Source organism: Emys orbicularis, chromosome 16 (assembly GCF_028017835.1).
Source record: "Emys orbicularis isolate rEmyOrb1 chromosome 16, rEmyOrb1.hap1, whole genome shotgun sequence".
In the NCBI taxonomy this organism is placed as follows: domain Eukaryota; kingdom Metazoa; phylum Chordata; order Testudines; family Emydidae; genus Emys; species Emys orbicularis.
This window is the reverse complement of record NC_088698.1, coordinates 25,962,416-25,990,106: the sequence shown is the minus strand read 5'-3', so window position 1 is coordinate 25,990,106 and position 27,691 is coordinate 25,962,416. Positions and strand designations below refer to the sequence as shown.

Here is a 27,691-nt window from a genome sequence, read left to right as displayed (position 1 = left end):
TATGCGTGACTAGTAAACAGGCCTTGTTCTACAGTAATGTGTCCGAGTCTGGACTACAGTGGACTCCTGTTTCAGCATCCCAGCAAGGATCTTGCATGGAATCCCTGGTGCTCTCTCACTTGTGAGCTACAGGATTGTAACCATCCTGTCTCAATCCAGAGAGAGCACGTCACACCCTGAACTCTTCATCCAGTCCTCCCAGCGGCTTCATCGAATGTCCACTGGCAGCAGCTAAGCTAGTCTCCAGATGATAGCCGTCCCCTGTGCCAGTTTCGAGCCCGAGGATCTGTCTCTGCACCAGCTTGGAATAAAGGCCGCCTTCTTCCATGAGCTCCTTGTGCATTCCCTTCTGCACCACTCGGCCCTTGTCTAAAACAATGATGTTGTGTGCCTTCTCGACAGTGCTCAGCCTGTGGGCTATGACAAGCACAGTGTGGTTCTGCAAGTCACCATAAATTGCTTGCTGAATCTGTTTGGGGGATGGGGGTTGGGAAGGGAAGAGATTAACACACAAATGTCACTGTTACCCATGGAGGGGGGGCAGGGGAGAGTGTCTTTTATGACTCCTTACTAAGAAATCTGCAATAACAGGTTTATTCTCCTCTGGATACACATGGATCTATTAACAGGATGTCCCATTAGTATTAATGGGAAATAAGCATGAATATCACTGCTCTGGATGGACTACTTATCCCTAAGCACTCCCTCAAACCGCTCAAAATTCAACTCACAAATCCCATCTGTGCAATGCAGCAGCAGCTGCAGCCACCAACTGGTCTGGTGGGTCTAGAGATTACAGCCCTGATCCCACAAGGTGAACTCTCATTAGGACTGGGCCCTGAATTTAGAAGCCCTTCTATAGTGGCAGGGGCTGAAAGAAGCTTGCACCTACTAAATGCACTGCTTTGGAAAAAAGGGGATATTGGCTGGCTGAGCATCAATAAAGGCAGCATCACAAAAAAATGACATTTTTCTTAACATAGTAAGGCAGCCAGTTATGTTAGGTATGTGTCAAATGGACACACCTTCTACCTGCTTGGAAACAAAGATGGCCGTAGTCTCACAGCTGTCATCATTAATAAAGCATCTGGCTGTCATCAGTACTAATCCTGAAATGCATTCATGTTACACAAATACAAACCTGTATTTCCATTTGACTAGAGCCAGTTTCAGCCTTTCGTATATTTCAGTGGGACTTTCAGGCAGGCCCTTCCAAACTCCAAAGTCCCATCTGTTTGTGTGTGGACGTTAATGAACCCATACACATTTGTTAAGAATTAAGATTTTCCTCAGTAACCAGGGTCAAAACTTCCCCTCCATCCCGCTGCTGTGGAGTGTGGCAGGTGCTGCACTCTGTCCTAGAAGTGGCTGCATTTCAATGGTTGGAAGTTTGCATAATGCCGTGGGATAAATGTAAGGTATATTATATTAAACACCCTTCCACTGCTAGCTTCAATATTTAAGAGACAGTTTCTCTTAACCGCAGGGATCATGCTGTTTTGGGACAGGCACTGTAGACTACACAACTTGCTATGGTGCCTCATATTAAGTTGCATCGTGTACTGAGATGATAGTGTACAAGTTCAGAATACAATGCATCTGACCGCTCCTAACAGTGTTCCAGGCTCACTGTACTGCACTGTAGCATCAGCATGAGATATGCCCTTAGGTCCTGCTGTGGGACTTCAGCTCCACAGTCTGACTCAGACGAGTGCTACCAACTGAGTCATTCCGACATGAGGTATTCAAACCAGCTGCAGTCAACCATGGATCTCAAGTCCCCGCATTTTTGCTGAATTGTTCAGTAGATCTGCAGTCATATTACCTCCTCGAGCTGTGATTTCATCAGATCCCTGAAAGCAAAGCAAGTCTGGGGAAAATCACTACAGTAACTCCTCACTTTAAAAGGGGAGGGATAGCTCAGTGGTTTGAGCATTGGCCTGCAAAACCCAGGGTTGTGAGTTCAATCCTTGAAGGGGCCACTTAGGGATCTAGGGCAAAAATCAGTACTTGGTCCTGCTAGTGAAGGCAGGGGGCTGGACTCGATGACCTTTCGAGGTCCCTTCCAGCTCTATGACATAGGTATATCTCAATATATATATATAACGTTGTCCTGGTTAACGTCGTTTCGTTCCTGATCTATTAGAGAACATGCGCGTTTAAAGTAGCGCAATGCTCCCTTATAACGTTGTTTGGCAGCTGCCTGCTTTGTCCACTGCTTGCAGAAAGAGGAGCTAGCTGGTGGGGGCTTGGAACCAGAATCGGCTGGCAGCCCCCGTCAGCTCCCCGGTCCCCTAAGTTCCCTGTGCGGCTGCCTCCCAGCAGGCTATCAATTGCCAGGCAGTTCAGGTGTCCCTCCCACAACTGCCATGTGCTACTCCTGCCCTCTGCCTTGGAGCTGCTCCTGGGAGCCTCCTGCTTGCTGTGCAGGGTGTGGGGGGGAAGGGGGTGCTGATGTCAGGGTGTCCCCCTCCCCCCTGCTCCTGCACCCCATCTCCACAGAGCAGGGGGTACACGACAGGACTCAGGACGGAGGGAGCTTGCTGGCAGCTGCTGTCTCAACTTGCTGATCTACTTAAAAAGGCAGTGTACTTAGAGTGGGGTCAGCGTACTTAAAGGGGCAATGCACGTCTGTCACACACACATGCACCCCCCAGCACTTTGGAAAGTGGAGGGAGTGGTGCGCTCCAGTGGGATAGCGTGGGTTCATCATCACGTTCAGTTTCTGCAGGGAATGTTTGCAGCCACTGCCAAGCCTCTGTTGTGTCTCCTCCATTCCTGCTGCCTTGTAGAGTGAGGCTACATTAACAACAATATGTTAACCCTTGAGGGCTCAGCCAAATGCTAGTTAATCATTTCGCAGCAAGGCATTCCCTGGGAAATATCCCACCCACTGACTCCACCAAGCTTCACAAGCATCATTACTGTGTACAGTATTAAATTGTTTGTTTACAACTTTGTGTGTGTGTGTGTGTGTGTGTGTGTGTGTGTGTGTGTGTGTGTGTGTGTGTGTGTGTGTGTGTGTGTGTGTGTGTGTGTAAAAAATTTCCCTGGAACCTAACTCCCCCTATTTACATTAAGTCTATGGGGAAATTGGATTCACTTAACATCGTTTCGCTTAAAGTAGCATTTTTCAGGAACATAACTACACCATTAAGCGAGGAGTTACTGTACTCAGATGGGAGCTCTCTATGGAAAATGGAGGTGCTGCAGAAAGCGGCGCTGGCGATTCACCAACTTTCCTTCAAGATGGTACCAAAGCAATATCCCAACATGTTAGGGGACGCTGTGGTACCAAGGTGTCATATCAGACTAGACAAAGGCTCTGACTGCTCACTATCCCTGAAGGCTCCCTGGGTACTGTTGGCAAGAGCAGAGAGGCTCATTCTGGTGTCCTGGCTACATTCCAGCTCAGGCAATTACATTCTGCCTTACTGCAGTTTCACCAGGATACAGTTTTCTCCACTCCCTGTCCTAAGCTGTTGTGTAATGTTGCTGTGCACTGTTTAACTTCTTCCCTGGGCAAAGCGATTTGTATCGAACCTGAATTAGTCTTGGTATGTTATAGATGCCAGATCATTCCCTCTGTAATGGTTACAATCTTGTTTGAAAGAAGATAAAGTGGAAATTAGTTTCTAATTCTCACCTGCTCATACAATTGCCAGATGTTAAGAAGGCAACACATTATGTCCAGACTATGCAGGCCCACCATCTAGAAATTGCAGCTCAGGTCTCTGCCCGTCTGTACCCCAAAGTCCAGACTTAACTCCTATTTATTTCCTGGAATAAACTGAATTAGCCCTACTAACCGTGTGTTCACTCTCTGCATCCAGGGCACTTGTGGCTTCATCTAGGATTAGGATTGGGGGGGCTCGGATCAAAGCCCTTGCAATAGCCACTCTCTGCTTCTGGCCACCAGACAGCTGGGCTCCTTTTTCACCAGCTTCTGTTGGATGAAAGGGGGGGGAAATGAGACAAAAAAAATCAAGATGTATCATTGGATTCAGATTTCTTTCAGTACACCCCCGTGAGATAAGGCAGTGCGATTTTCCCTATGGGGAACTAAGTTGCAGAGAGATTCAGTGATTCCAAGACCAGATAGAACTACTGTGATCATCTACCTCCTGTATAACACAGGTCAGAGAACTTCCCCAAAGTAACTCCTAGAGCAGATCTTTTAGTAGTAACATCCAATCTTGCTTAAAAATAGTCAGTGAAGCAGAATCCACCACGACCCTTAATTAATTTAATTAATGGAGATATCCTATCTCCTAGAACTGGAAGGGACCTTAAAAGGTCATCAAGTCCAGCCCCCTGCCTTCACTAGCAGGACCAGATACTGATTTTGCCCCAGATCCCTAAGTGGCCCCCTCAAGAATTGAACTCACAACCCTGGATTTAGCAGGCCAATGCTCAAACCACTGAGCTATCCCTCCCACCCTTGATAAACTGTTCCAATGGTTAGTTACCCTAAGGCTAAGTGACTTGCCCAAAGTGACATAGGAAGTCAGTGGCAGAGCAGGGAATTGAACTGCAGTCTCCCAAGTCCTAGGCTAGTGCCCTAATGCGCCTCATCCCTAAGCTGAAAGGACTGCATCAAGGGAACTGGGGGGTGGGGGGAGTCATTCAATCTCGATGGCCTGATCCTCTTCAGTCCTTGGCACCTCTTCCCAGACTGCAAACAGGGACACTAAGGATACATCTACACAGTGAGCAGCAGTGAGTCCTCCAAGCCCAGGATGACAAGCTCAGACTCACAGCGCTTGTGCTACCGTGCTAAAAATAATTGTGTTGATATTGCGTCTCCAGCTGGAGCTCAGGCTCTGAAGCGCATCCCCCTCCCTTGGCTTCAGAGCCCAGGCTCCAGCCTGAGGTGCAACCATGTCACAGCAGCACAAGTCCCGTGAGCTCCAGTCTGTCGTCCCTGGCTTGGAGGCTCACTGCCATGGGCTGTGTAGCGGTACCCTTTGTGTCAATCGTTGGGTGTGGGTGTGGGTGTGTGAGATATACACACTAGAGCCCTGGAAACTGAACTGAGACCCACCATTCACATAAACCACCAAACTGCTAGATGGAGAATGAAGGGCCCAAGGTTCTTTATCTGTTTTCCCTCCCTCACTTCCAGAATATTTATTAATATGCTTTGGATACAGATCAACTTTCCCTGTTCGATATTTTGTATTATTTCCCCTACCCTGAAAACAGGAACCAAAAGTATTTTGGTACAAGAAGAGATGCGTGTTCTAGTCTCCCAGAAGCTATTCTAACTGTGCCCTCCTCGGAAATGCTGGCCTGGGATTTTTAAGGTCAATACTCCTCAATAAGGACCTGATCCAAAGCCCACTGAACTCAATGGGAGTCCTTCAGGCCCTAAGTTACCAAAATAACCCTGTGCCCCTATGGTAGCCATACCCTTAAAGGAATGCTATAACTGCTCTCTCCAGCAGTGGATCACCACAGTCAACCCAGCATTTTAGGGGATTGACACATGCTACAGTGATTCCAAGAGCCCTTGCTCTTAGAATGAGAAATGCTACATGAAACTGGAAGATCAACTATACAAAATCTTCACTGACCAGTTCTTCAAAGGAAACCTCAGCACTGAAAGGTAGCGCCAGTTATTGCTACTTCTGCACATTTATATATACTGTCGGTTACGTGTGCTCTCTCCCCTAGAGACTCATTCTGCAGATCTTTCAGTGAAGAGAGACGGGAGGGGAAACTGAAACATTTCGGTTGCATCATATAAGCCATTTGTCCCAATGCAAAGTGCTTCTGTCACCAACACATCAGCTCTTGTTCCTGCAGACTTATTGTCATTTTATTTTCTTGGTAAGCAGGAGCAGGTTGGTTTATGCCTCACTGCTCAGTTTTATTGCTATTGAGTTGCTAAGAGAATAAGCGCACTGAAAAACTAAAAGACATAGAGGGTGTGTTCCGTCCAGGACCTGGCGCTGGATGAAAGATGAGTTAGGGATCCAGAGCCCAATCCTGTTCCCATGGAAAGCTGACTTAAAGCCTCCCATTAGCCACATAACAGATATACCGGAGCAACAATAGCACAGAGTTCCACAACCAGGTGCCACAGCCCTGACTTGGAGAGACCACCTCTGTGGGGAGAAGATAGCTCAGTCTCTGTAGCTCATTCAGTCCTTGGCCTCTCTAATGAGTCTGTCAATAAGGGGGGGGGGAAAAACGGAGACCAAACTAAGTTCACACACAGTAAGCCATGGAACATAAGAAACATAAGAATGGCCACACTCCACACTGGGTCAGACCAATGGTCCACCTAGCCCAGTAGCCTGCCAACACTGGGCGATGCCAGATGCTTCAGTGGGAATGAACAGAACAGGGCAATTATTGAGTCATCCATCCTGTCAGCCAGTCCCAATATTTTGCAGTCAGAGGCCATCTTGGCCAACAACCATCAACTGCCAGTGAGTTTTGGTCACTGCTAACATGAGCTGAATTTAATCCCTTAACATACTGAGCCAGCCCTCTCAGGTTACCACCAATCTCCAAGAAGTGTTTTGGATATTTAAGTGCCATGCTTCTGCTGCAACTGAAGCAAACGAAATGGTCCGTACTACCTGTATTGTAGCCATCTTGCAACTCTGTGATAAACGCATGTGCATTGGCCTTCTGAGCAGCTTGGACAACCGACTCGAATGAGACTGAAGTTAAACCGTATGAAATATTTTCCGCAATAGATCGAGCAAACAACACTGGCTCTTGGCTCACCAAAGAGATCTGCAGAAAGGAAGGGACGAGGCAGTCAGAACCAAAACAGAACAGTCACAGTTTAATGATTACAGTCCTCTCGCCGATTATAATAATTGGTTCCAGTGGGTTTGTGAGTGTAGATGGCAGAGTTCCACCGTTAAACCTAGACCCAAAGTGCCTAAACCAGAGAGGATTTCAGCGAGGGTACTAATTACACTCTGTTGTAGGCTGCCCGTGTGAACAATGCAGCTGTGCCCTCAGAAGGAGCTCTTAGCTGACTCATGGAAGCTGCAGGCATTAGTCAGCACGGAAGCACATTTTGCCAGATGTACCTGGTATTTTAGTGTGGGGAAGTGATTACGCACCACCTTCATATTGAACCAAGAAACGAAACTGACGACACTGTAGGAGCTAAGGGAAATAACACCTTCTAGTGCTTTGTGGTTTCTGCTCTGTTTGAAAGTGCAGCTCTTGGAGAACAAAAGTGAATCTGGTCTGTTTATCTCAGGGTATTGCCCTATTAAGCACTGCAGCAATGGGACGAAACCCTGCAGCTTCCACTAGTGATATTGTTGCATTTTGGTTGTAACACTGCAAGCTCAGGGCTGTCATTTCTTATAGTCCACCAGGCAGTAACACTAAACCAGTCCCAGTGCTGGCAACATGTGTCAGTCAGACTAGAGAGAGCCTCCTGCTTAGTCTATCCGGTCACCATGGTTAGGCATCTTGAACACAGCATGGAGATCGCCATCGGTGCTGGCTGCAGCAACAGCCTAGCAACCAACACAATTAACTCATGTCCAAAACCATTTAAGTCACTAGAAGCATGAAGTCAGTATAAAGTGCTCCAGGCCTATAGAAGACAGTGCACTGGTGGGGCGTCTGAGAATTAGACCGTTCAGCCACACAGCCCTATTGGCTCTGTGTCATTTTTCAATCCCAAAATTAGAAAGTTAGAGAGCTGTCATTTTTGACTTCCTAAACAATGCCTTCTCCTTCCCACCATGAAAGCAACCATTTCAAACTGCAGTTTATAAACCCCTTCTGTAAACTCTCTTACATTTTAAAAATCAAATTTTCCAAACTATCTCTCAGAAATTCATATGTAGAGCAACAGCAGATATTAAAAGCATATATAACAAACATTAACAGCCTTATTTGTGTTACTGACACCACAACATCAGGCTATTTAAATGGAAAGGATTTAAAAAATGTTACTAATTTACTTTTCACCATTTATGCCACTGTTTATTTTTTAAATTTCTCTTGTCATGGACAAAGACTAGTCAATTTCATTTTTGGTTTAGAGTCAGTTTCTAATCCCTTATGTTTTCAGGTTCTCATGCAGAAGCTTAATGTTGTGTATTCTGGGTTGTAACCACTGCAGAGGAATGTTTATTTGTGTAAGAAATGAAGCCTGCAGACTTCCAGTGTCATCTTGGGCAAGTTACTTAACCTTTCTGTCTCTTGGCTTCGCCGATGGGGATCATATACGTCACAGAGGTGTTGGAAGATTTAACTAATTAATATTTGTAAAGTGCATGGAGATCCTTGGATAGAAGGTGCTGTAGAAGTGCAAAGTATTTAAAAAAACCTGGTTTATACTTGAATTTTTAAAAACACCCAAACAATCACGGACATGGTTCTACTTGTCTTAGGTTGAACTAGTCAAAACAAAGACAATTTTGGGGTGAAATTTTTTTTGGGGGGGAAGTGCATTTCTTCCTCTTCTTCCTCCCCACTCCCCCATCAAAAAAATTGATTATTTTTTTTAACCAGCTCTAGTCTCAGGCATTGAGGAAACATTTTAGAAAGAGCTAAATTAAATGTTGGGCCCAAATTTGACCAGACAGTATCCCCTGAATGATCTAAAACGTTTTGATCCATGGCAGATTAGAGCTATAATAGGTTTATGAGTAACTCGTACCACTGAGTGCAGGTACTTGTGATCATACATGTTAATAGGCTGCCCATCCAGCAGGACCTGCCCATCTTGAAGAGGGTAGAAATTCTCCAGAATATTGACGCAGGAGCTCTTCCCACTGCCCGAAGGACCCACGAGCGCAGTCACTTTGCCAGGATAGAGGGTGAAGGACACATTCTGTAAACGTAAGAGGTGAGTGAGTGATAGCCTGTGTACCCAGCCTTTTATAGCATCCATGTGTCTGATCTGCAGAGAGTACACTAGAAAAGGCAGCTGAAACAGAGTGAAAACAGTGATCAGGGTTTTCTTTAGTGCTGCTGTCCTACCACTGGTTGATTGGCTGCCTCCAGCTTCAATGCCAGGTGATGAGCATCTATGAGCTCCCACTAGATAATCTCCCAGTGCTGTATCATCATCTTCCACCTTACTCCTCCCCTCCCCCACAACAAGCAGGTGGGCCCAACATCTTTTCTTCAAACTCACCTGTTCATAGAACAGGCATGTCCAAAAGCCAGGAGAGAGACTGCAGATCACACCCCTTTCCTCTGCTACTCTGACCCAACTTAACTTGGAAATGGTCAGTGGCCTCTCTCCAGTCCCCAGTGGTCTGGTGGCCACATCATAAAAGGCACAACCACAACTGCAACTTTGTTGGTCGTCTCACTAGAGAAGCTGAGGGCTGAATGGGCTAGATCTAGAGGGTCAGGATTGAGGCCCACTGGCACCAGGCAGCATGGGGACGCTTTCTCTGCTGTCCCTGTGCTACACCTGTCCTGTGGCTCAGTCTCAAAAGCTGGCAGTCCAGCAATGCCCTGGTACCCATCCTCTCATCTCACCCCTGCTCTTTTTGATTTAATGGGCGGATCCTTTTTCAGGGCCCTCCCTCCACCTACTGGAGGTCGAACAGGCCAACAGCTTTCACTAGCACGACACAAAACAGAACATGCCTGCAGTTGCACAAAACACCACCACCACAAATGGGCAGCTCTACATATCCTGCTCTCCGTTTCCCTCCAGTGTTATATATATAAACACTTAGAATCTAGATGATTCTCGGAGACCAACTCGTTACCCATATATCCCATGCATCTGAGATCAGTACCTGGTTTGCCGTCTGCCAAGCCTCTCGAGTGACCTAGAAACATCCCTTCTGTCTCAGTGTTAAACAGCTACAAAAGGCTTTCTAGTAAGTGAGCTCACAGATGGACTTTTCCAGCTATGCAAAATCATAGGCATGAAAGATAGGAAAAACCTGTGGGGGGGGGGGGGGGGAAGAGACGACGACGGGACAACAGTGAGGAGTCATCTAGTAAGTCCTCTGGCAGCCAGTTACAAAGAGGCCAGTATGTTAAGTTGTGCAAAGTAACAAAAGTCCAACTCAGCTTATTATATACAATTGTTTATGAAAGTCGGCCAAAGTTGAATATGCAGAGACTGGTACAAAGTGGATGGTTTAGGTTCAGGGATCAAAGCTCCTGGTAAAGTCACAGGTTGGCATGAGAACAAGCTGAAAGAGTCTAGAAATGGGAGGGAACGTTGACAGTTGAAATCCCCAAAATGTGTTTCAACTGGACGTTGTTTATCTGGGGGTCACTCAATGGGAGCGGGGGAAAGGGAGGGCTGGAAGGAGCGAGTTTCACCGTCATGGCTGCCACCTGTCTCCTGGGATCGTCGGGCCTGGACTGTCCTGATCCTCAAGCCAGGCCAGAGAGGAAACCAAGGACACAGTCACCGCCACCAGATTCAGCTGAATCCTGAACAATACATGGGGCGGGAGACGTGGGTTCCTGTTCTTACCCACTCCTCATGTGTCCTTCCTCCCTTCCCACGTTATCTTTCCTCTTGCCTATCCTCTCCTTTGCCTTTTGTCTAATCAGAATCTGGCTGAACCGGCCAAGACAACTCCACCTTTTGCACCACCATGACGAGCCTGTGACCAGAAAGGCAGCTAGTAGCAATGCCTCAAACAGCCTGCTGCTGATAAAAGTTTGCCAGACCTTGAGTGGCTGAGAAGTGGGTGTGCTGGGCCTGTGTCCCTCCAGCAGCCAGTGAAAGTCAGCACCCGAGTCAGAAGCTGCATTTTCTATCTTTGCTGTTCTTTTCTGTCCCTTTGTCTGTCTGTGGGTGTCTTATTTAGTCTTCATGGAAACAGGACTGGACTCCAATAACAGCAGCAGCCGCAGCAATAGCTTCAAGACACCTAAAACTAACCTCTTCTCTCTTCCCCATCAAGGACAGAGTTAATAACATCGTCAATATCCTCTGTCAAACAGGGGCCTCTCCTATACAAAAATCTTAATACAGAGCAAGTAAGGGAAAGGAAATAAGGGGAATTATTACAACGAAAGCCTTACTTAACACTTTGCATTTCAAAGCCTTTAACTGTTTTCCCACCCCCTTTCTTTTTCTGTGTCTTTAATAAAAGCATTGAATGGTGGTCGCTACAATGGGAGTTGCCAGCGATAATGTGACTCAAGACCCTGGACGACACTTCAGTTGTAAGAGCGAACAAGGGTTTTATTAACATAAGTATCCCTTGTTAGGCCCTAGATGCCCTCTTTTCACCACACCGCCATGTGGAATGGTTTCCCACTATCTATTTCCCAGTGTTTTGTCCAGTCTGGTTTGAAAGGTCTCCAAGGACGGGGCTTACAACATTTGGTTTTTAAGGAGGCGTTAGACAAATGAGTTAGTCAGGGACGGGTAGGTCCTGCGTCCGTTTGGGGGGCTGGACTAGATGACCCCTTGAGGTCCCCTCTAGTCCTCCATCTCTATGATTCAATGATTATGCTGCAGTCTGCAACTAGTTAGTAATTGACCTGCTGGAGAAATACTGCACTTAACCTATTCCAGGAGGCAACGCTATCTATGATGCTGCGTATTCAGGAAGGGAACGCTGAACACATGCCAAGACCCTCACCTGTAGGACCTGTGTTGCAGACCGGGTAGCATAGGAAAAAGTAACATTTCTGAACTCCACTTTACCCTCCACATGGTCTGGGGCCAGGGTTCCATCGTTCACCATCGTCGGCTTGCGATCTATAAACTCAAACACTTTCTCAGCAGCTCCTACTCCCTGCATTAATCCGCTGTAGACGGAACCAACGGACTAAATAGAAACACAAAACAGGCCTAGGTTACACATCTCCATGTGTCAGGGCTAGAGATAGGATCCGTTAGTAAAGACAGAAATAATGATCATTAAAATATATCACTCTCTTGTAAATGAAATAAACATGCACTGCATAGTCATACATTGCAATAGAAAGTAACACCCCAGATGGCAGGGTGGCAGCTAAGCCCAAACTCCCAGGGAATGCCACCAACGTAATACCCTATGCTGAGCCGCAAAAGGGTGGGGCCGTGTGGAAGGGTCTATCTCCCCTCCCACCAATACCTGATGTAGCTTTTGAGTGACCCCTCTCTGGCTGATGCTTGCAGCAGCACTGATTGCTGGTCTAAGATACAATGTATACACCTGCGATTTCAGGATTTGGTCCAACATTCATTACACAGATGCGTGCAATGGTGGAGTGACGGTTATGGAGGTTGTAGAAGGCACGTGCGTGTGACAGTGGAAGGAAAAGCGAATGCAGGGAGGGGTCTCCCAGAAAACAAATCACCCAAACATGGATTGAAACCCTCCTGTCGTTTTCCGTGTGACCAAGACAAGCAGTTCCCATAACGCCTGGGATTCTGCAGCAATCCTATGAATATGGGACGGCCCCTCCCTCCTCTGAAATGCATTTTATCAGAGCCCCAATGGGAACCCAAAGCCCACTCCCAAACCCAGGTCTGCTATTCAGCAGACGGTGGGGCCGATTAGAGTAAAACATCCCTTGAAACTCTGATACTCTTCAGCCTCCAGCACCAAGCCCAAGGCTTCAGAACAGACTGTGCCAGGAACAGGCATCCCAGAAGGAGGAAAGCAGACTGGAAGCGGCACTGGATCCTGCAGTCCTGTGAACAGATGGCTAGTGCCAAGTGTGCTGTTCTTCACTCCAGGGGAGGCTGGAGCACCAAGGTGATCGCACCCGGCTAGGAGGAAGTTTGGCGCTGATCTCTTCTGCCCGGATTAGCTGAGCTAACGAGGCGAGACAACAGCAAACTTGTGCAGGTTCCGCAATCCCAGGGCGCTCCCAGACAGAATCCCATCTCGCTAATTCACTGCCAATTTAGCCGTTTATAACCAATTAAATAAAAGAATCCAACTAAGCTTTTAATGGGCCCTGAAATGTAACAAGCAGCCTCCGAACCCTTTCATCCTTCCCGCAGGAAAGCTTGCCCGGAAGACATCCAGGACTCTGCCCTTCAAGCAATGGACAGCTTTCCGCTCCACTTCCTGCAGCTGGCTGTCTCATCAGTGGATGAACTACTTCTATTATTCTGAGAGAACAATGTGATTCTCCCCAGCCCATGCTGTTCGCTGAGCGAGGCTGCCTTCTCAGCACACTGTCACACTGGGGGCAATTGGACCCGGAGGCAAAGTCCCAGGTCTAATCTGAAGGACGTCCTACAGGAGCTAGTGCCAGCTGCTATGGTGGCAGGAGAGGCCAGGAAACTCATAGGAATAACAAAAGCAACTAGAGACAGATCCTCAGCCAGTGTAAAACAGCCCAGCTCCATTGGAGTCTTTGGAGCTGATTCACACCAGCTAAGGACCTGGCCCTCAGTCTCATCTAGACTAGAGCCTGATTCTCTTGTGTTATTAGTCAATGTGAGTCATACCCAAATCTGGCCCTTCTGAATCAAAAGAGCTTTGCAAGGAGATAGGAGTGACCACAAACCTACCCGCTTTAAGAACTAAATGCAAAACTAATTTCCATTTATGGCTATGTCTACACTATCGCGGTAAGTCGACCTACGCTACGCAACTCCAGCTACGTTATTCACGTCGACGTACCTTAGGTCGAGTTACCACGGGGGGGGGTCAACGAGAGAAACGCTCCCATCAACTTACCTTACTCTTCTCGTTGGGGGTAGAGTACAGGGGTCGACTGGAGAGCGATCTGCTGTCGATTTGGCGGGTCTTCACTAGACCCCCTAAATCGATCGCCGGTGGATCCATCTCAGAGCGTCAATCCCCGCTGTAGTGTAGACATAGCCTACAATAACTTTCCTATAACACCGCCCCCACCAAGCAAAACCCTATACCCTGACCCAGCTATTACTCCTATCAGCTGGGGGGGAGGGGAAATAAAGAGTGACTGTCATTGTTTCCATTTTTAAATACTTAGGAGGTGATAAAATACTATGACGATGGTGACCTAGAGAGAAACAAAACACTTCTACTTCCCCTCCCACAGCTTTCCATCCTGGGATGTGAAAAAAATCTGGTGGATGGATAAACCACACTCACCTCCATGCAATCTCCCAAGACAAATTCATAAATAATAAAAGATATCAGGTTTCCGCTGGTCATTTGCCCAGAGATCACCAGATGGCCACCATAATAAAGGATACTGACTTGCACCACCAGAAGAGTCAGCTGAAATCAAGCACAGACACATAATCAGACAATGCTGGTTGTTTCTCGGGCTTGTGCTTATTCATTCACACAGCTATCCAGAATTCACCAGTGTAATCTTTATTTCTGGAGTGTCCCAACGGTGTACTTGAGGTTGTGCAGTAGATTGTAAACTCAAAGCAGGGTCATTGATGTTGGAGGAACAAAGTAGTTCAGAAGCACAGGTTGATCTATGGGATTTCTGACATCTCTTTCATTAAGAATAATGGAAGATGTGTCTAATCCCCCTGTGCTACTCTGAAAGTCTCAACCATAAAACATCTGATGCTCAGGGGATGGTCAGAGCTGTGGGAATTAAGTCAGATTTAAAAAGAGATCTGAACTAGAGAAGGGTTGAGAACTAGGGGTCACCAAATGAAATTAATAGGCAGCAGGTTTAAAACAAACAAAAGGAAGTATTTCTTCACACAATGCACAGTCAGTCTGTGGAACACTTTGCCGGAGGATGTTGTGAAGGCCAAGACTATAACCAGGCTCAAAAAAGAACTAGATAAATTCATGGAGGATAGGTCCATCAATGACTATTAGCCAGGATGGGCAAGGATGATGTCACTAGCCTCTGTTTGCCAGAAGCTGGGAATGGGCGACGGGATGGATCACTTGATGATTACCTGTTCTGTTCATTCCCTCTGGGGCACCTGGCATTGGCCACTGTTGGAAGACAGGATACTGGGCTAGATGGACCTTTGGTCTGACCCAGTATGGCCGTTCTTATGTTCTTATGCAGTTTGTTTCTGGATTATGCTAGAGTTCAGGCTGGGGGTTGAATCAGTGCCAGGGTTTGGACTGGACAGGCCCAAAATCTCAAGATACCGTAATAGATACTGTCAGCATTCAAAGCAGAAAACAGGCCCTTTCTGATTTAGGATCCAACCCAGAAGCGGGATTCAGATCTGGGAATTCAAAGCCAAATGCTCCGCTCACCTCTTGAAACGTGAAGGGTTTGGGATTTGGGATTCTGGGCTGCCTCTAATTCAATCTGAACTGTACTGCAAGGGGCAAGGAGAGAGGAGCCATGCTGCAGGACTGTGGTGTTATGTCAGATATTGGGAAAAACATGTAACATCTAAACAATTGATTTGTATGGAAAATTAAACCGGGATGAATATATGCAAGAGAATGTGGGCTAAAGAGATTGGACTGGGATCTGAAAGTTATGCTTCAGGCCTAACTTCCTCAAGGATCATGGGCATTTGAAAACAGAGTTTGGGGGAGGGGGGACACTTCTTTAATTCGGTAGCATGTTTTCTCAAGCAAGGGGCTGTAATTAAAAGCTCTGATTCTGAAAAGCCCCGAGCAATGGAAGGAAGCATGATCTTGTAGTGAAAGCACTGGCCGAGGACTCAGGAGATCCGAGTTCAGTTCCTGTCTCTGCCACAGACTCCCTTTGTGACCATGGGCAACTCCCTTAAATCTCCCTGTGACTCAGTCTCCAGACTTTTGCTCTGATGTTGTATCTCTCTCTCTGTCTATTGAGATTGCAAACTCTCACTGTGTGAGTAGCCAGTGCCAACTACAATTCAACCTTGATCCCAGCTGGGACCCCTAGGTGCTGCTGTGATACTAATTCAACAACAAGAAATAACAGTTTGCAGATCCCTGGTTGCTGCAGTGATTCAGCACCTCTCTGTCCCCAAGTTAGTGTAGAAGACTCATAAATCACAGAAGTGTAGGACTGGAAGGGACCTCGAGAAGTCATCTAGTCCAGTCCCCTGCCCTCAAGGCAGGACTATGTAATAAGCAGACCAACACAATTAAAACAAAGAACTAACCTAAACATGACTCGCCTTAGAACAGGTTTCCCTGACCAGATTAAATGCCCCATTTGGGGCCAAAGGGGAATATTTTAGCAGAGTTTTCACCTAGCCAAAAATGCTAGCTTTTCACTTCAGACTGAAGATGCCAGGAGAAGCCCATATTCTCTATGCCCATGGCAGGCAAAGCTGTTATTAACATTGCTGGCATCCAAGCAGAGGAAGCCGTAGGACCAGAAATCTGCCTACATGTGGTTAAAGAAAAATAAATAAATAAAAACACTTAGGAGCATAGGCAGGGTCAGCAGTGGTTTACATTAAGGGGTCAGATGAGAGGATGGAGTATATGGAAATTAACGAACAACACACCAGTACCCACATGTGCCCGTGGTTCCACCTGCAGCTGTTTGTTTCAAGGGCACTTAAGGCCAACCCTGAAATCCAGAAAGTACATGTAAAGTTCAGAGCAAACATTGGCACTGGAATGTACATGGAGCTCTGGCCTGGGGCCTAATATGCTAGACTAAGTTATAAATCACAATGGAATTACTTAAGTGTATTTCAGTGATGAATCCCGGCCATGTGCCACCTGAGGCACGTTGCACATATGCTAAGAAGTGCTGCCTTGAAGCCTGATCCAACTCTTACTTGATGTCAAAGGCAGTTTTTCCACTGACTTCAGTGGAAGTTGAATCAGACCCTTGAAAGAGAATTGAAAAATAAAAGTGCTTTGCACTCTTCATTCCCGGTTCTCAGGTGGGTAAGGCGCAATGGTTCCATGATTTGCCCAAAGTCACATGAGTGAGTAGCAGAGTGTGGAATATGGAACATAGGAATCCTGACTCATCTACTCTTCCACTGGCTAAGACAGGGGTGGGCAAACTACGGCCCCCGCAGGCCACATCGGCCTGTGGGACCGTCCTGCCCGGCCCCCGAGCTCCTGGCCCAGGAGGCTAGAACCCGGCCCCTCCCCCGCAGCCTCAGCTCGCTCGCTCCACCGCCGGCGCAATACTCTGGGCGGCGGGGCTGTGAGCTCTTGGGGCAGCGCAGCTGCAGAGCCCGGCCTGACCTGGTGCTCTGTGCTGCGCGGTGGGGACAGCGTGGCTGGTTCCAGCCAGGCAGCGCGGCTGTAGTGCCACCAGCCACCGGTGCTCCAGGCAGCGCGGCAAGGGGGCAGGGAGGTTGGATAGAGGGGGTGGTGGTCAGGGGGCGGGGGGGGGGGTGGATAGGGGTTGGGGCGGTCAGAGGGCGGGGAACAGGGGGGTTGAATGGGGGCAGGAGTCCTGGGGGCAGTCAGGAAGGAGTGGGGGTTGGATGGAGCGGAAGGGCGCAGGGGTTCCGAGGGCAGTCAGGGGACAGAGAGAAGGGGTGATTGGATGGGGCAGGGGTCCCGGGGGGGCCATAAGGAATGAGAGGAGGGGTTGGATGGGGCGGCGGGAGTCCGGGGGCAGTCAGGGGACAGGGAGTGGGGGGGGGGGGTGGATGGGGCAGGGGTCCCAGAGGGGCCATCAGGGAACAGGGGGGTTTGGATGGGGCAGGAGTCCGGGGGGGGGCAGATAGGAGGTGGAGGCCGGGCCACGACCCCCTCCCCTAACCGGCCCTCCATACAATTTACGAAACACGATGCGGCCCTCAGGCCAAAAAGTTTGCCCACCCCTGGGCTAAGAGGTCATAGCTAGCCAGTGAAAGCTGTTGACTATAAAGCCACGAATAAATCCATTCTACAAGCCAAACATAATGAAAACAAATTTCTCCTTTATTCATCTGCCAAGACCTGAGTTCAGGACTCTGCACTTCCCTGAGAAAGAGGTTGTTAGAGCTGTGCTAAATTTGTCAGTTTCATTTTGGACAGGTCTTCTCAATTTCCTGAGCCCCTGCGGGTTCATGCTGTGAGCTTTCCTTTGGATGATCCCAAAAACTCAAATTTAAAATGGTCTAGTTTTGCATCCAAACCATGAGAAACCACAAATCTTGCAGGGCTTTGGTAGAATGCCATGAGTCACCCCAGAGTTGGTTCACCAGGTTCACAAACCTTTCAACAAAGGAATTTAGTGGAACCAGGTCAGTTGCGTGTGAAGATTTTGCACTACTTTGGTTACCAGTAGAAGCCCCGAAATCTAGACTTGACTGGCAACAAAGTGCCCTTCAAAAAAGAAACTACACTGAAAATGGTTTTGTCAGTTTCTGAGCAGCAGATCAAATCGCATAAACATTGTTTTATAGCTTGGGATACCAAAAACTAGCTGGCCTAAGTACATAACACAATAACATGTGCACACAGTGCTTCAAATGCCCTTGACTGAGCTTAATTATAGTGCTACTTACTACAGGAAATTGCCTGTTGAATGACACTATTCAAAATCCTTAACAGAAATGTATCTTTGTTTGGAGAGTTAAAAATAAAGCATAGGGGATAGTGAGCAGACTTTACAGTTTGTGTCTTTTGTTAACCCCCCCCCCAAACCTTTTATGTACAATGTATTACAAAGTTCATAAAGCAGAGAATGAGCAGCATGAGAACATAACCCCTCCCAGCCCTCAGTATCATCACAGTGACGACAGGTGGCTAATAGAAACAAGGCACATACCCCACTGGACCACACATAGTACGTATAGGCCAGGGCTTCCTTTCTGTTCAGTTTGTACACTTGCTGCAGTTTCTCCCAATAGACATTTGCTTCCATGTCCTCACTTGCAAAGCTGCGCACAGTCTTCATGGCCGAAATGGTTTCTTCTGCTGTGTTGTTGGCCTTCGCCAAAGCATTCTGAACCTCCTTGGAGAGCTTCTGCAGTGAACAAAGGAAAGGCGGGAAGGGAAAGCAGGACTGTATTTACCAGAGGGGCTATTGTTCCATTTCATTGTGCACCCCCACAAAGGATGCACCGCACACCCGATGGAAAGGGATTTGGAGACCATTGTTCATTTCACTGTCCCTTTGTCCCTGGGTCTGACAGACTCCTTCAGGGGCTCTGGGCAATCATTATTATTCTTTGTGTATGATGATAGCGTTTAGAGCCTGAAGTCAAGACCCGGTCCCACTGTGCTAGGCACTGTACACGTGTACACACACACACACTTCCTATCCCAAAGAGCTTACAGTGTAAATAGAGAAGACAGACAAAAGGAGGAGACAGGATGTGCTATTATCCCCATGTCACAGATGAGGAACTGAAGCACTGAGAGACTAAGTGACTTGTCCAAGGTCGCACAGGAAGTCTATGGCAAAGCCAAGAAATGAACACAAGTCCCTGTACTGCTGGGAACTCTAAGCACATTGGGACAGCCAGCAGCTGCCTGTGACAAAAGCCACAAAGGGGTTCTCCAGGTCAGAACCTAGGACTGGGGGCAGGGCCGGCTCTAGGATTTTTGCTGCCCCAAGCAGAAACAATTTTGGCCGCGCCCCGCCCCGTTTTTTTCTTACCCCACCCCCGGCCCCGCCTCAGCTCTGCCCCTTCCCCAAATCCCCAGCCCTGCCTCCTCCCCCCAGGCTCTCAAGCCTAGGAGGGAGGGTGAGCAGCAGCGCGCGAATCAGCTGTTTCGTGCGCCGCGGCCGCTCGGGATCTCCCCCTCCCTCCCAGGTTTGAGAGCCTGGGAGGGAGGGCGAGCAGCGGTGCGCGAGCGGCAGCAGCAGCGGAGGTGAGCTAGGGCGGCCGGGGCACATTTTTAGGGGTGGCATTCTGGCGCCAGCCATGCCGCCCCTAAAAATGTGCCACCCCAAGCACCAGCTTGTTTTGCTGGTGCCTAGAGCCGGCCCTGACTGGGGGGCACAATCTGGTGTCTGTGCATGTGCCCACTCTGAACAGGCAATGGCAATATGCAAACTTCCCCCACTTGCCAATTACACACTTCTAGCAAGAATAATCTTGGGGAGAGAGCAGAGAATCCGTACAGGGGAGCCACAGCTGGCCAGAATCCAGGCACGGCGCCTCTGCTTTTACAGCATGCCAGCATGTGCATGTCACACGGGCGGCACTACGCACACAGGCAGGATTTGCCCCACGGCACTGACGTTGACAGCAATAAAGCTCTCAAAGCCCAGCCCCCAGCCCGTGCGCTGTACTGATTCCTGTGCTCCACCCAACGGAAGTGCGGGCATGTCACTTCGGAGAGGATTCTCGCCCAGGAGTCGGAGACAGGCTCCTTATGAACAATGAGACTCAGCCAAGTGCGCACACGCCCCAACCGGTATTACAGGTTCTGACAATGGAGCTGGCAGAGCTGTAGACTCAGAGGAGAAGATGCATTAGATCACCCCAGCCCTCTCTCGGGCACCAGGGCGGGATTCTTCCCTGCGGTACATTTTCGGTTGTTTTGTCCTTTTTCTAAAAGTCCCAAGCAATGGGGATTCCACTGTTCCCACAGACTAGCAGAGCTCAAATTGGGACTAAAAAGGGACAGAAATAGAGAAAGCAAAGGTCACATAGTACTGTGTACTGCACACACAAACACGGGGGGGAGGGGAGAGAACGAATTAGACAGACAACTTTCCCTTTAAAGAACACATTCCTTTGATATCCCCAAGATCATGTTACTAGAGAGCCTGTAATTCCATTAGATTGGCTAACAGAGAAATCCAGCATCAAGACAGAAGAAGGTCTTTTGAATACTGAGCAAACATCTGTTTGTTTAATCTTACGAAACGAGACCAATATAGCACATGCAGCCAGCACTTCCACTGGGACAAGAAAAGCCTCACAGGTCTGATTTAGAGTCTGGGGAGAACAGGTGTGGCCAGGAGGAGCGGCACAATCCAGTTTGGGGAAGTGACTCATTCCAGAAAGTGGTGGGTGAGAGCCAGCCACAATTAGACTGATGGATCAGGGGGCTGTGAACAGCTAAAGCTCATTGTGGGGATTTGTATTAACTGCTAGTTCTAGCCCACTCTTTCCACATCAGCAGCAAATGAAGGGAAACACCTCTGGTCTAGTTAAACTCCCTGTCTTGGTGGATCTGCAGAACGGATCACTGGCCACTTCAGACAGAAAGGAGAGATCAACAGGGAACAAAGATTGGGAACTGGCCTGTGGTGCAACAGTATCCTAAAGATTCCTCACCACATACTTTGAAACTAGGGTGACCAGATGTCCTGATTTTATAGGGACAGTCCAGATTTTGGGTCTTTTTCTTATATAGGCTCCTATTACCCCCCACCCCCATCCCAATTTTTCATACTTGCTGTCTGGTCACCCTATTTGGAACCCACGTTTTTCTAGACGATCACTCTGGGTGCTCAACAGCTACAGCCAATGTTGCTCTCTGGACAGCCAGCAGGGGCAGTACAACAGCACAGATTGCACCCTCCCCTGCTCATATACAGCATCCCTGATGTATCCGGCATCCTTCCCTGAACTCCACGGAGCCATCCTGACTCCTCAGAGCCAAAGCAGGCCTTAGGCACAAGCAAAGCAAGGGAGTGTTTGGGGTCCTGTGCTGCCACCACAACGCACAGGCTGGCCTGATCTCTTCTCCTAGCAGCAGGACTGGAGGGGAGACAGTTCATTCGCTGCTCACCCCCAATCTCCATGAGAAGCAGCCCACAGCTAGATCCCAGCCTTGCTCTTAGAGGTCACTTGGCCCATGGAAGAGTCCTGCTTTGTGGGGGAGACAGAGGGACTTGGAATATATTAAAGATGCAAGCAATCTGCCTTACCTTGTAATATTTCCCGTAGAGGTCAGACACCAGCATGATGATGGGGAAGCCCATGAAGGTCACCAGAGAGAGCTGCCAGGACAGGCTGAACATGAAGACAATCACGCCTGTCGCCTTCACCACGTTGCGCAGGAAGATGTTAATGTTCTGGGAAACTAGGTCGCTCACAATCGTTGTGTCCGAGGTCAGCCGGGAGATGATGTCCCCTGCAAGGCAAAGGGGAGTGGGGGAGAGCTCCGATCTGTCAGTGCTTCAGGAATCACAGCCCTCATCTCCGTACCAGCACAGGCAGGTAGTGATTGCACGTGCCATGAGCCAAACTGGAGGATCATGGGGAACCAAGAATGAAATGTGCACAGATCGGGGCTCAGGGGATGCAGCCATTCATGATGGGTCGTAGAACCTTTCAGATCTAGGCTCCCAGTTCAAATCCAGCCCAGGTCAGTAGTGACTGGAAGCGGTTACTGTACCGCCCGCTGGCAGGTCAGTGGGCAGCATGAAACGAGTTTGGCAGGTCTCAGTCAAGGTGAGAACACCACAAAATCTACCACCACAATCAGTGCGTTAGTGTTTCAGGTCAATCACTTACTCAGACTGTATTCTCATAACTTGAGAAACAAAGGAAATGTGGTGTATCAAGCACCCTTGTCTCCCAGAGATCATCATCACGCGAGGATTAGGCTGGACCGCTGAAAGAGAGACTGATCTCATGGATGGAGAGAAACCAACCTGTGCGATTCTCATCAAAGAAACTTGTCTCCTGAGCAACCAGTGACTTGAAGAGGCAGTTGCGGAGTCGAATATTCAGCCTGGCAAATACGAGCGTAAAAACGCCACCCCGGATACCTGCGGCAAATGAGCTAATTGCAGATAAGAGACGTTATATAGCAATGTGCACAAAATCCACTCCTTAGCACAACATACAAGCCCCGTCAGACCCAAGACAGACATATCGAAACAGGGGCCAATGATAATACTTTGTACTGCCAGTGCCTTTCATCCCAGGATCTCAAAGAGCTGCTCAGACAACTAAGTTAGCCTGACAACACCCCACCCCCGAGATAGATCTCATTATCCCCACTTTACAGATGGGAAAACTAACACACAAGTGCGAAAGTGGCAGGCCAAGTCAGTGGCAGAGTCTCAGGTATGTGCTATCACTACTAGACAACACTTCCACTGCATATTAACACCATGCATCCGGTTTTAGACAACACCCAAGTGTCAGGAGTAGAAACAAGAGAAACTTTTGTTACAAAACCCAGAATCAGGATGATTTAACCCGGTTCTGCTACAAACTAATCTTAAACAAAACAAAAAAAACCCTTTCGGTTGAGCCCTGGCCCCTTTCACAGTTTCAGATGGAAACCATGAAAAACTCCACGCCATTTCTAGTGGCAAGCAAGATGCACATGGCCATTCAGTCCGGGGCTCATTCACCCCTGAACGCCAAGTGACTTAGGGCCGCAAAGCTGCATTAACCAAAACTAACCTACAAGCTGGCATGCCATCTGGTCCCTCTGCAAACTGCATCTGCTGGTTTTGTGCAGCTGTCACCATGGAAGAGTCAGGGATGGGCCAAAGCTTTGCCTCTGAATCGCCTTGTCCTCCGCAAGGATGTTTGAAAGATAAAACTAAACTAAGTGTTTAGGAGGTTTCTTTCCCTGCTCCCTCTTGAGTCTGTAAATATTGTAACAAAGTCATGGCCATCTAAGGCTTCACGGTTGTCATTCTGCTGCCACACTGTGGGCACTTAGAACTGTGCAGCAAGAGCAGGGATTACCTACATCTTATGGGTCCACATGGACACATCCCTGCCCCCTGAGCTAAAGGAGAACTGCTGTTAACAGCTTCGCACCTGAAACACACAGCTGAGCAGTTCCTAATCCATGGAGCAGAGGTTCATATAACCACTAGCCAGTTCAGGCCAATACTATGGAAGAAGGTTTAAACCTCAACATAATAAACTTCTTATAACTGAGGCACAAATAATCTATCTATTGCAGTTACCTTCCTATAGCAAGAAGCGACATAATCACCACTGCAGTGGAAAACTGATCCATGCTTTTTTGGATGACTATTCCATCAATCGCCAAGCCCGTGTAATAAGGAAGGAATGTTTCTCCTGTATGGGAGCAGCATAAGAGAAGGTGGATTAGAACAAGAGGCAGGGTTTCAAACACAGATCTATCGGATAAAGCAAATGTTAGCAGTGGAGTTTAATTGGTTTCTGGGAACAGTAATATCTTTGAAGGTGTTTCTGGCCTTGATAATCTAGGTGTGAGACAAAGATTAAAAGGTTGTTTAAGCCCAATATTTAGATTTCATCAGGGTGGAGAGGTGTGATTTTTATAGAACTGATATTAATAGAAAATATGGAATTTTGATCTTGGCAATGTGCCTTTAAACTCTGTTCACTCACCCAAAGCAGCAACCAGGAGGAAGAAAGTGGCTATTCCGAGGAAGAGAGCATCTGGTTTGGTGTAAGACAGCAGCTTCTGGATAGTGGCTCCTGACGCCTCTTCCCTCTTTTCCTGCACAGTAATAGGGCTGGGGTCACATATCTCCTCTGCTTCCGCCCGGGACTCTGAACTGACCTCCAAGGCTTCTCTGGAGGACGTCACGGAAGACAGCAGCTGCCACAGGCAGAAAGTTGCAGCCAATGACACATACGTCCATGCAAACAAACTCCAAAACCAGGGGTCCCTAATGGTCTTCCTGACCTCCGAGTAGAGCAGCAGTTTGACCAGGGCATAAATGCCCACTAGCAGGCAGACCAAGGTGATGAAGGTCTGGGATGCTTTCAGGCGCTTGGGGCCATAGGTCGAGTTCTTGGCAACCCCAATGGCAGCGCCAAGCAGCAAGCAGCTCCTGTACAGACATGCCCCCCACACGTCCAACATGGAATTAAAGACATTGAAGTGCTTCAGATCCTGGACAATGTCCTTGCCGCTACGGCTGTGCATGTACAGCAGCGTGGTCACCAGCACGTCCACACCGCTGAACGCCAGAGTGCAAGCCACAGCCTTCCAGACTCTCATCTTCATCTGACACTGGGGCGAGGCAGATTGCAGTTTGAGGCAGAGAAACCCCTAGTTCAAGGTAAAAGCTTCCATGTTAGTCCTTCCTGGGATGGGGAAAGGAACAACACAAGAATATTAGTGACCTTTATGAAATGGCAGAGAGGGGGACCGAGCGCTGTGGAGCACTGCGGTTTAGTTTCATGTGAGAGCTCTGGTTCTCCCAGAGGCCAATTCCCTGCCATCCCCTCCCAGATCAGGATACCCCAGGGTGCTGGCAGCTGTACAATATGCCTTCATGCAGGCCTGAGTTTGATCCAGCTTTTCAGGCTGACTCTATAGTTCCAATCTTCAGGGCCGGGAATTATTTCTAGGCTACAGGTAGCGTCATGGTGTGTTTTCAGCTACTCTCTTCAATGCCGGACCAGCCCAATTCTCAGCACCACGGGCTAACAATAGGCTCCAGGAGGTCCCTAGAACATGATGTCAAGCAAATTGTTTTGAAATGTCTCTGCAATGCCTCTCCGTTGCCGCCACAGGAGGACTGTGCGGTAAAGGGAAACCATCAAGGCGGACAGGCTCCAAGTTGGCATGCACCATCCCTATCCCCAGAACTTATATTTATTCATGTTTCTTGGACGGATCAGGTCCCTGAAGCGAGAGTGGCTGCAGTCTAAGACCCAGGTGACAATCAGCTCTCCAAACACATGGTGGCTGTGCGATAGGGAGTGTCCCCAAGGCCTCTGCTGCAAGCTCCCCACTGCGAGCCAGCAAGAGAGAGAGGCCGGCTCTTTGTGCCCGCACGAAAAGAGCTCTTGAATATGATTCAAAAGGGATTTGCCGCAAGAGACAGAAGCAGGTGGCAGAGGTTAGAAATCAGACAGATGGATGGACCCCAGTGTCTAGACACTGAAAAGACAGCTCGCTCCACCAGGGCTGGTTATTGTCCAGGGCAGCATGAAAGTGTAAGGTGTGTCCAAGTGGGAATGCAGCAGCCAACAAAAGCAGAGGTAGAAAAACTGCTCGAGGGCGCCAGCAGCCCAGTGGACTATTTAAGCAATGAGGGGGGCACTTCCTGGCGGGCAGAAGAATAAATAATACCTAGCTCTTATCTGGTGCTTTTTATCTCACTCCTGCTTTCCAAAGGAGGGACTGGAGCATTATCCCCATTTACAGGTGGACAATCAGGCCAAAAATATTTCCTTCCCTTGGTTATTAAGATGATGTTTTTGTTTTTTTTAAAGTGAACGGAACAGAGTTTAGGCGTAGAAGTTTCTGGTTATCAGGGAATAACGTACAGATTATCAAGGGGTGCGAAATTCAGATTAAGATTGGATGACGTAAGGAATACATCATCTGCAATATCCCCAATTGGGGGTAAAAGGTTAACAGGTCAAAGTACAGACACTGAGATATGAGGGTATGTTGTTCATATGATGGCTAGGTTCAGGTGTGGAGTATAATGAATGGATACGATGATGAGGATGGATTGACCCTCATTTGGTGAGATTTAACGTTCAGTGAGCTAATGGTTCCAGTTCATATGGTAGTACGTTAGATTCAAACCAGGCAGCACCTGAAAAGTCTATTTTACTCTTCACTACTGATGCCATGTTTACTCTTGGCACTTCTCAATGAAAATAAACCGGTCAGTTCCGGTGTCCCTCCGCTCCCCTCATCAGTTTCATTCCCTGAGTGCCCTGCACGACCCCAACCTGCTGTCTGTTTGGGTTGCAAAAACCACCAGATCCCGACAAAACTAAGTTTTCATAGACAGAAAATGAACTAGTTAAAAGATAGTTCAAATGCAATCTTTCAAGAGAAAGAAAACCTAAAGCCTGGACCTACATTAGCTCCTTCAAGGAACAGCTGGTGATGCTGAAAGCCATGTGCTCTGTTCTGATCGTCAGGCCTGCAAATTTACCCTGTGAGCTCACGTATGACAGTATGTGAAAGGTCATCAAATGTCACAGTAACTTATAATAACAAATGTTAATGGAAAGAGGTAAGAAAGGGAGACAAAAAGATTGAATTAGTCTAAACAAAAAGGCCATGTTGATATAATCCCATGACGCCCCTGAAATCATGCTTGGTAAAGACAGAAGATCTGGAACCAAAAATTTATGAGCCAAGACTGGTGTGTCCAATATTAGGCCTAATTGGTGGACAAAATAATGAAGGGCTGGGCTACTCCACCCACCACTCCTTCTGGGGGTCTTTAAAGAAAGAGACTTTGGAGGGGGGAAAATAGAGAAGAACAGACGGCATCTACTGGAGTGAGCTTCACCGTCACAGCTGCCACCCTCACCATGTCCTGGAACCCAAGTCCTTGTTGGCCTTGATCCTGAGAGATGTCCTGACCAGATCGGGCCAAGCAGAGGAGCCCAAATAAGACCCCCACTCTGCCAGCTCCAGCTGAATCCCAGATACCACCTGGGATGAAATGGGATCGGACTTTAAGAGCAACAGCTTCAGCCCATCTCAACTCACTTCTTCTCTTTCCCCCAAAAGGCCAGTTATTACCATCTTTAATATCATCTAAGAGACTGTCAGCCAAGGGGCTATTCCTTCTAAAAACTCTCTCCAGCTAAAGGGAAATGGAACAAAGTTGTTAAAATGAATGCCTTACTGAATGCTTCACATTTCAAATGCTTTCAAAAGAAGGTTTTTCCTTCTTTTCCATATCTTTAATGAAAGGTTATAAAATGTAATGACCTGTTTGCCATGGTGCTAATCAAGCTGTTTGCCATGGTGCTAATCCATACCCGAACTTTGTTTAGCGCGGTTTAATACTGAACAGTGACTGGGTTATATTAACACCTTCGGCCCATTCATTCTCTATTTAAATTAATACAACAGCTGTAAACACAGCCCCTCGTTAAATGCCAGCATGTTCCTGACCTCAGAGGTCCTTATTATTTTCATTATAAACCATACAAATACTTTACAAAATTCAAAGGGCAAATAAAGTAACAGCCTTCTCACTTCAACGCCTCTGTCTGTTCCTATGGAGATGGAATACTGGGACAGAACCGGTCCTTCCCTAGCAGTTGGAGACCTGGACCAATAGGACAGCTTCATTCTCAGTGTGT

The 27,691-nt window shown here is 47.9% G+C and overlaps 1 protein-coding gene across 1 annotated transcript; it reads right to left on the bottom strand.

The window, feature by feature from the left end:
* Nucleotides 1–169: 169 nt before the first annotated feature.
* ABCB9 (ATP binding cassette subfamily B member 9) lies at nucleotides 170–24,626 on the bottom strand. The gene is made up of 11 exons (XM_065417682.1): nucleotides 24,002–24,626; nucleotides 23,590–23,704; nucleotides 22,309–22,439; nucleotides 21,580–21,785; nucleotides 18,517–18,714; nucleotides 14,007–14,135; nucleotides 11,568–11,756; nucleotides 8,651–8,824; nucleotides 6,591–6,750; nucleotides 3,810–3,946; nucleotides 170–469 (listed from the first exon to the last, which is right to left on the bottom strand). Exons 1-11 carry the CDS (start codon nucleotides 24,624–24,626, stop codon nucleotides 170–172), a joined length of 2,364 nt encoding a protein of 787 aa, XP_065273754.1.
* Between the last annotated feature and the right edge of the window lie 3,065 nt (nucleotides 24,627–27,691).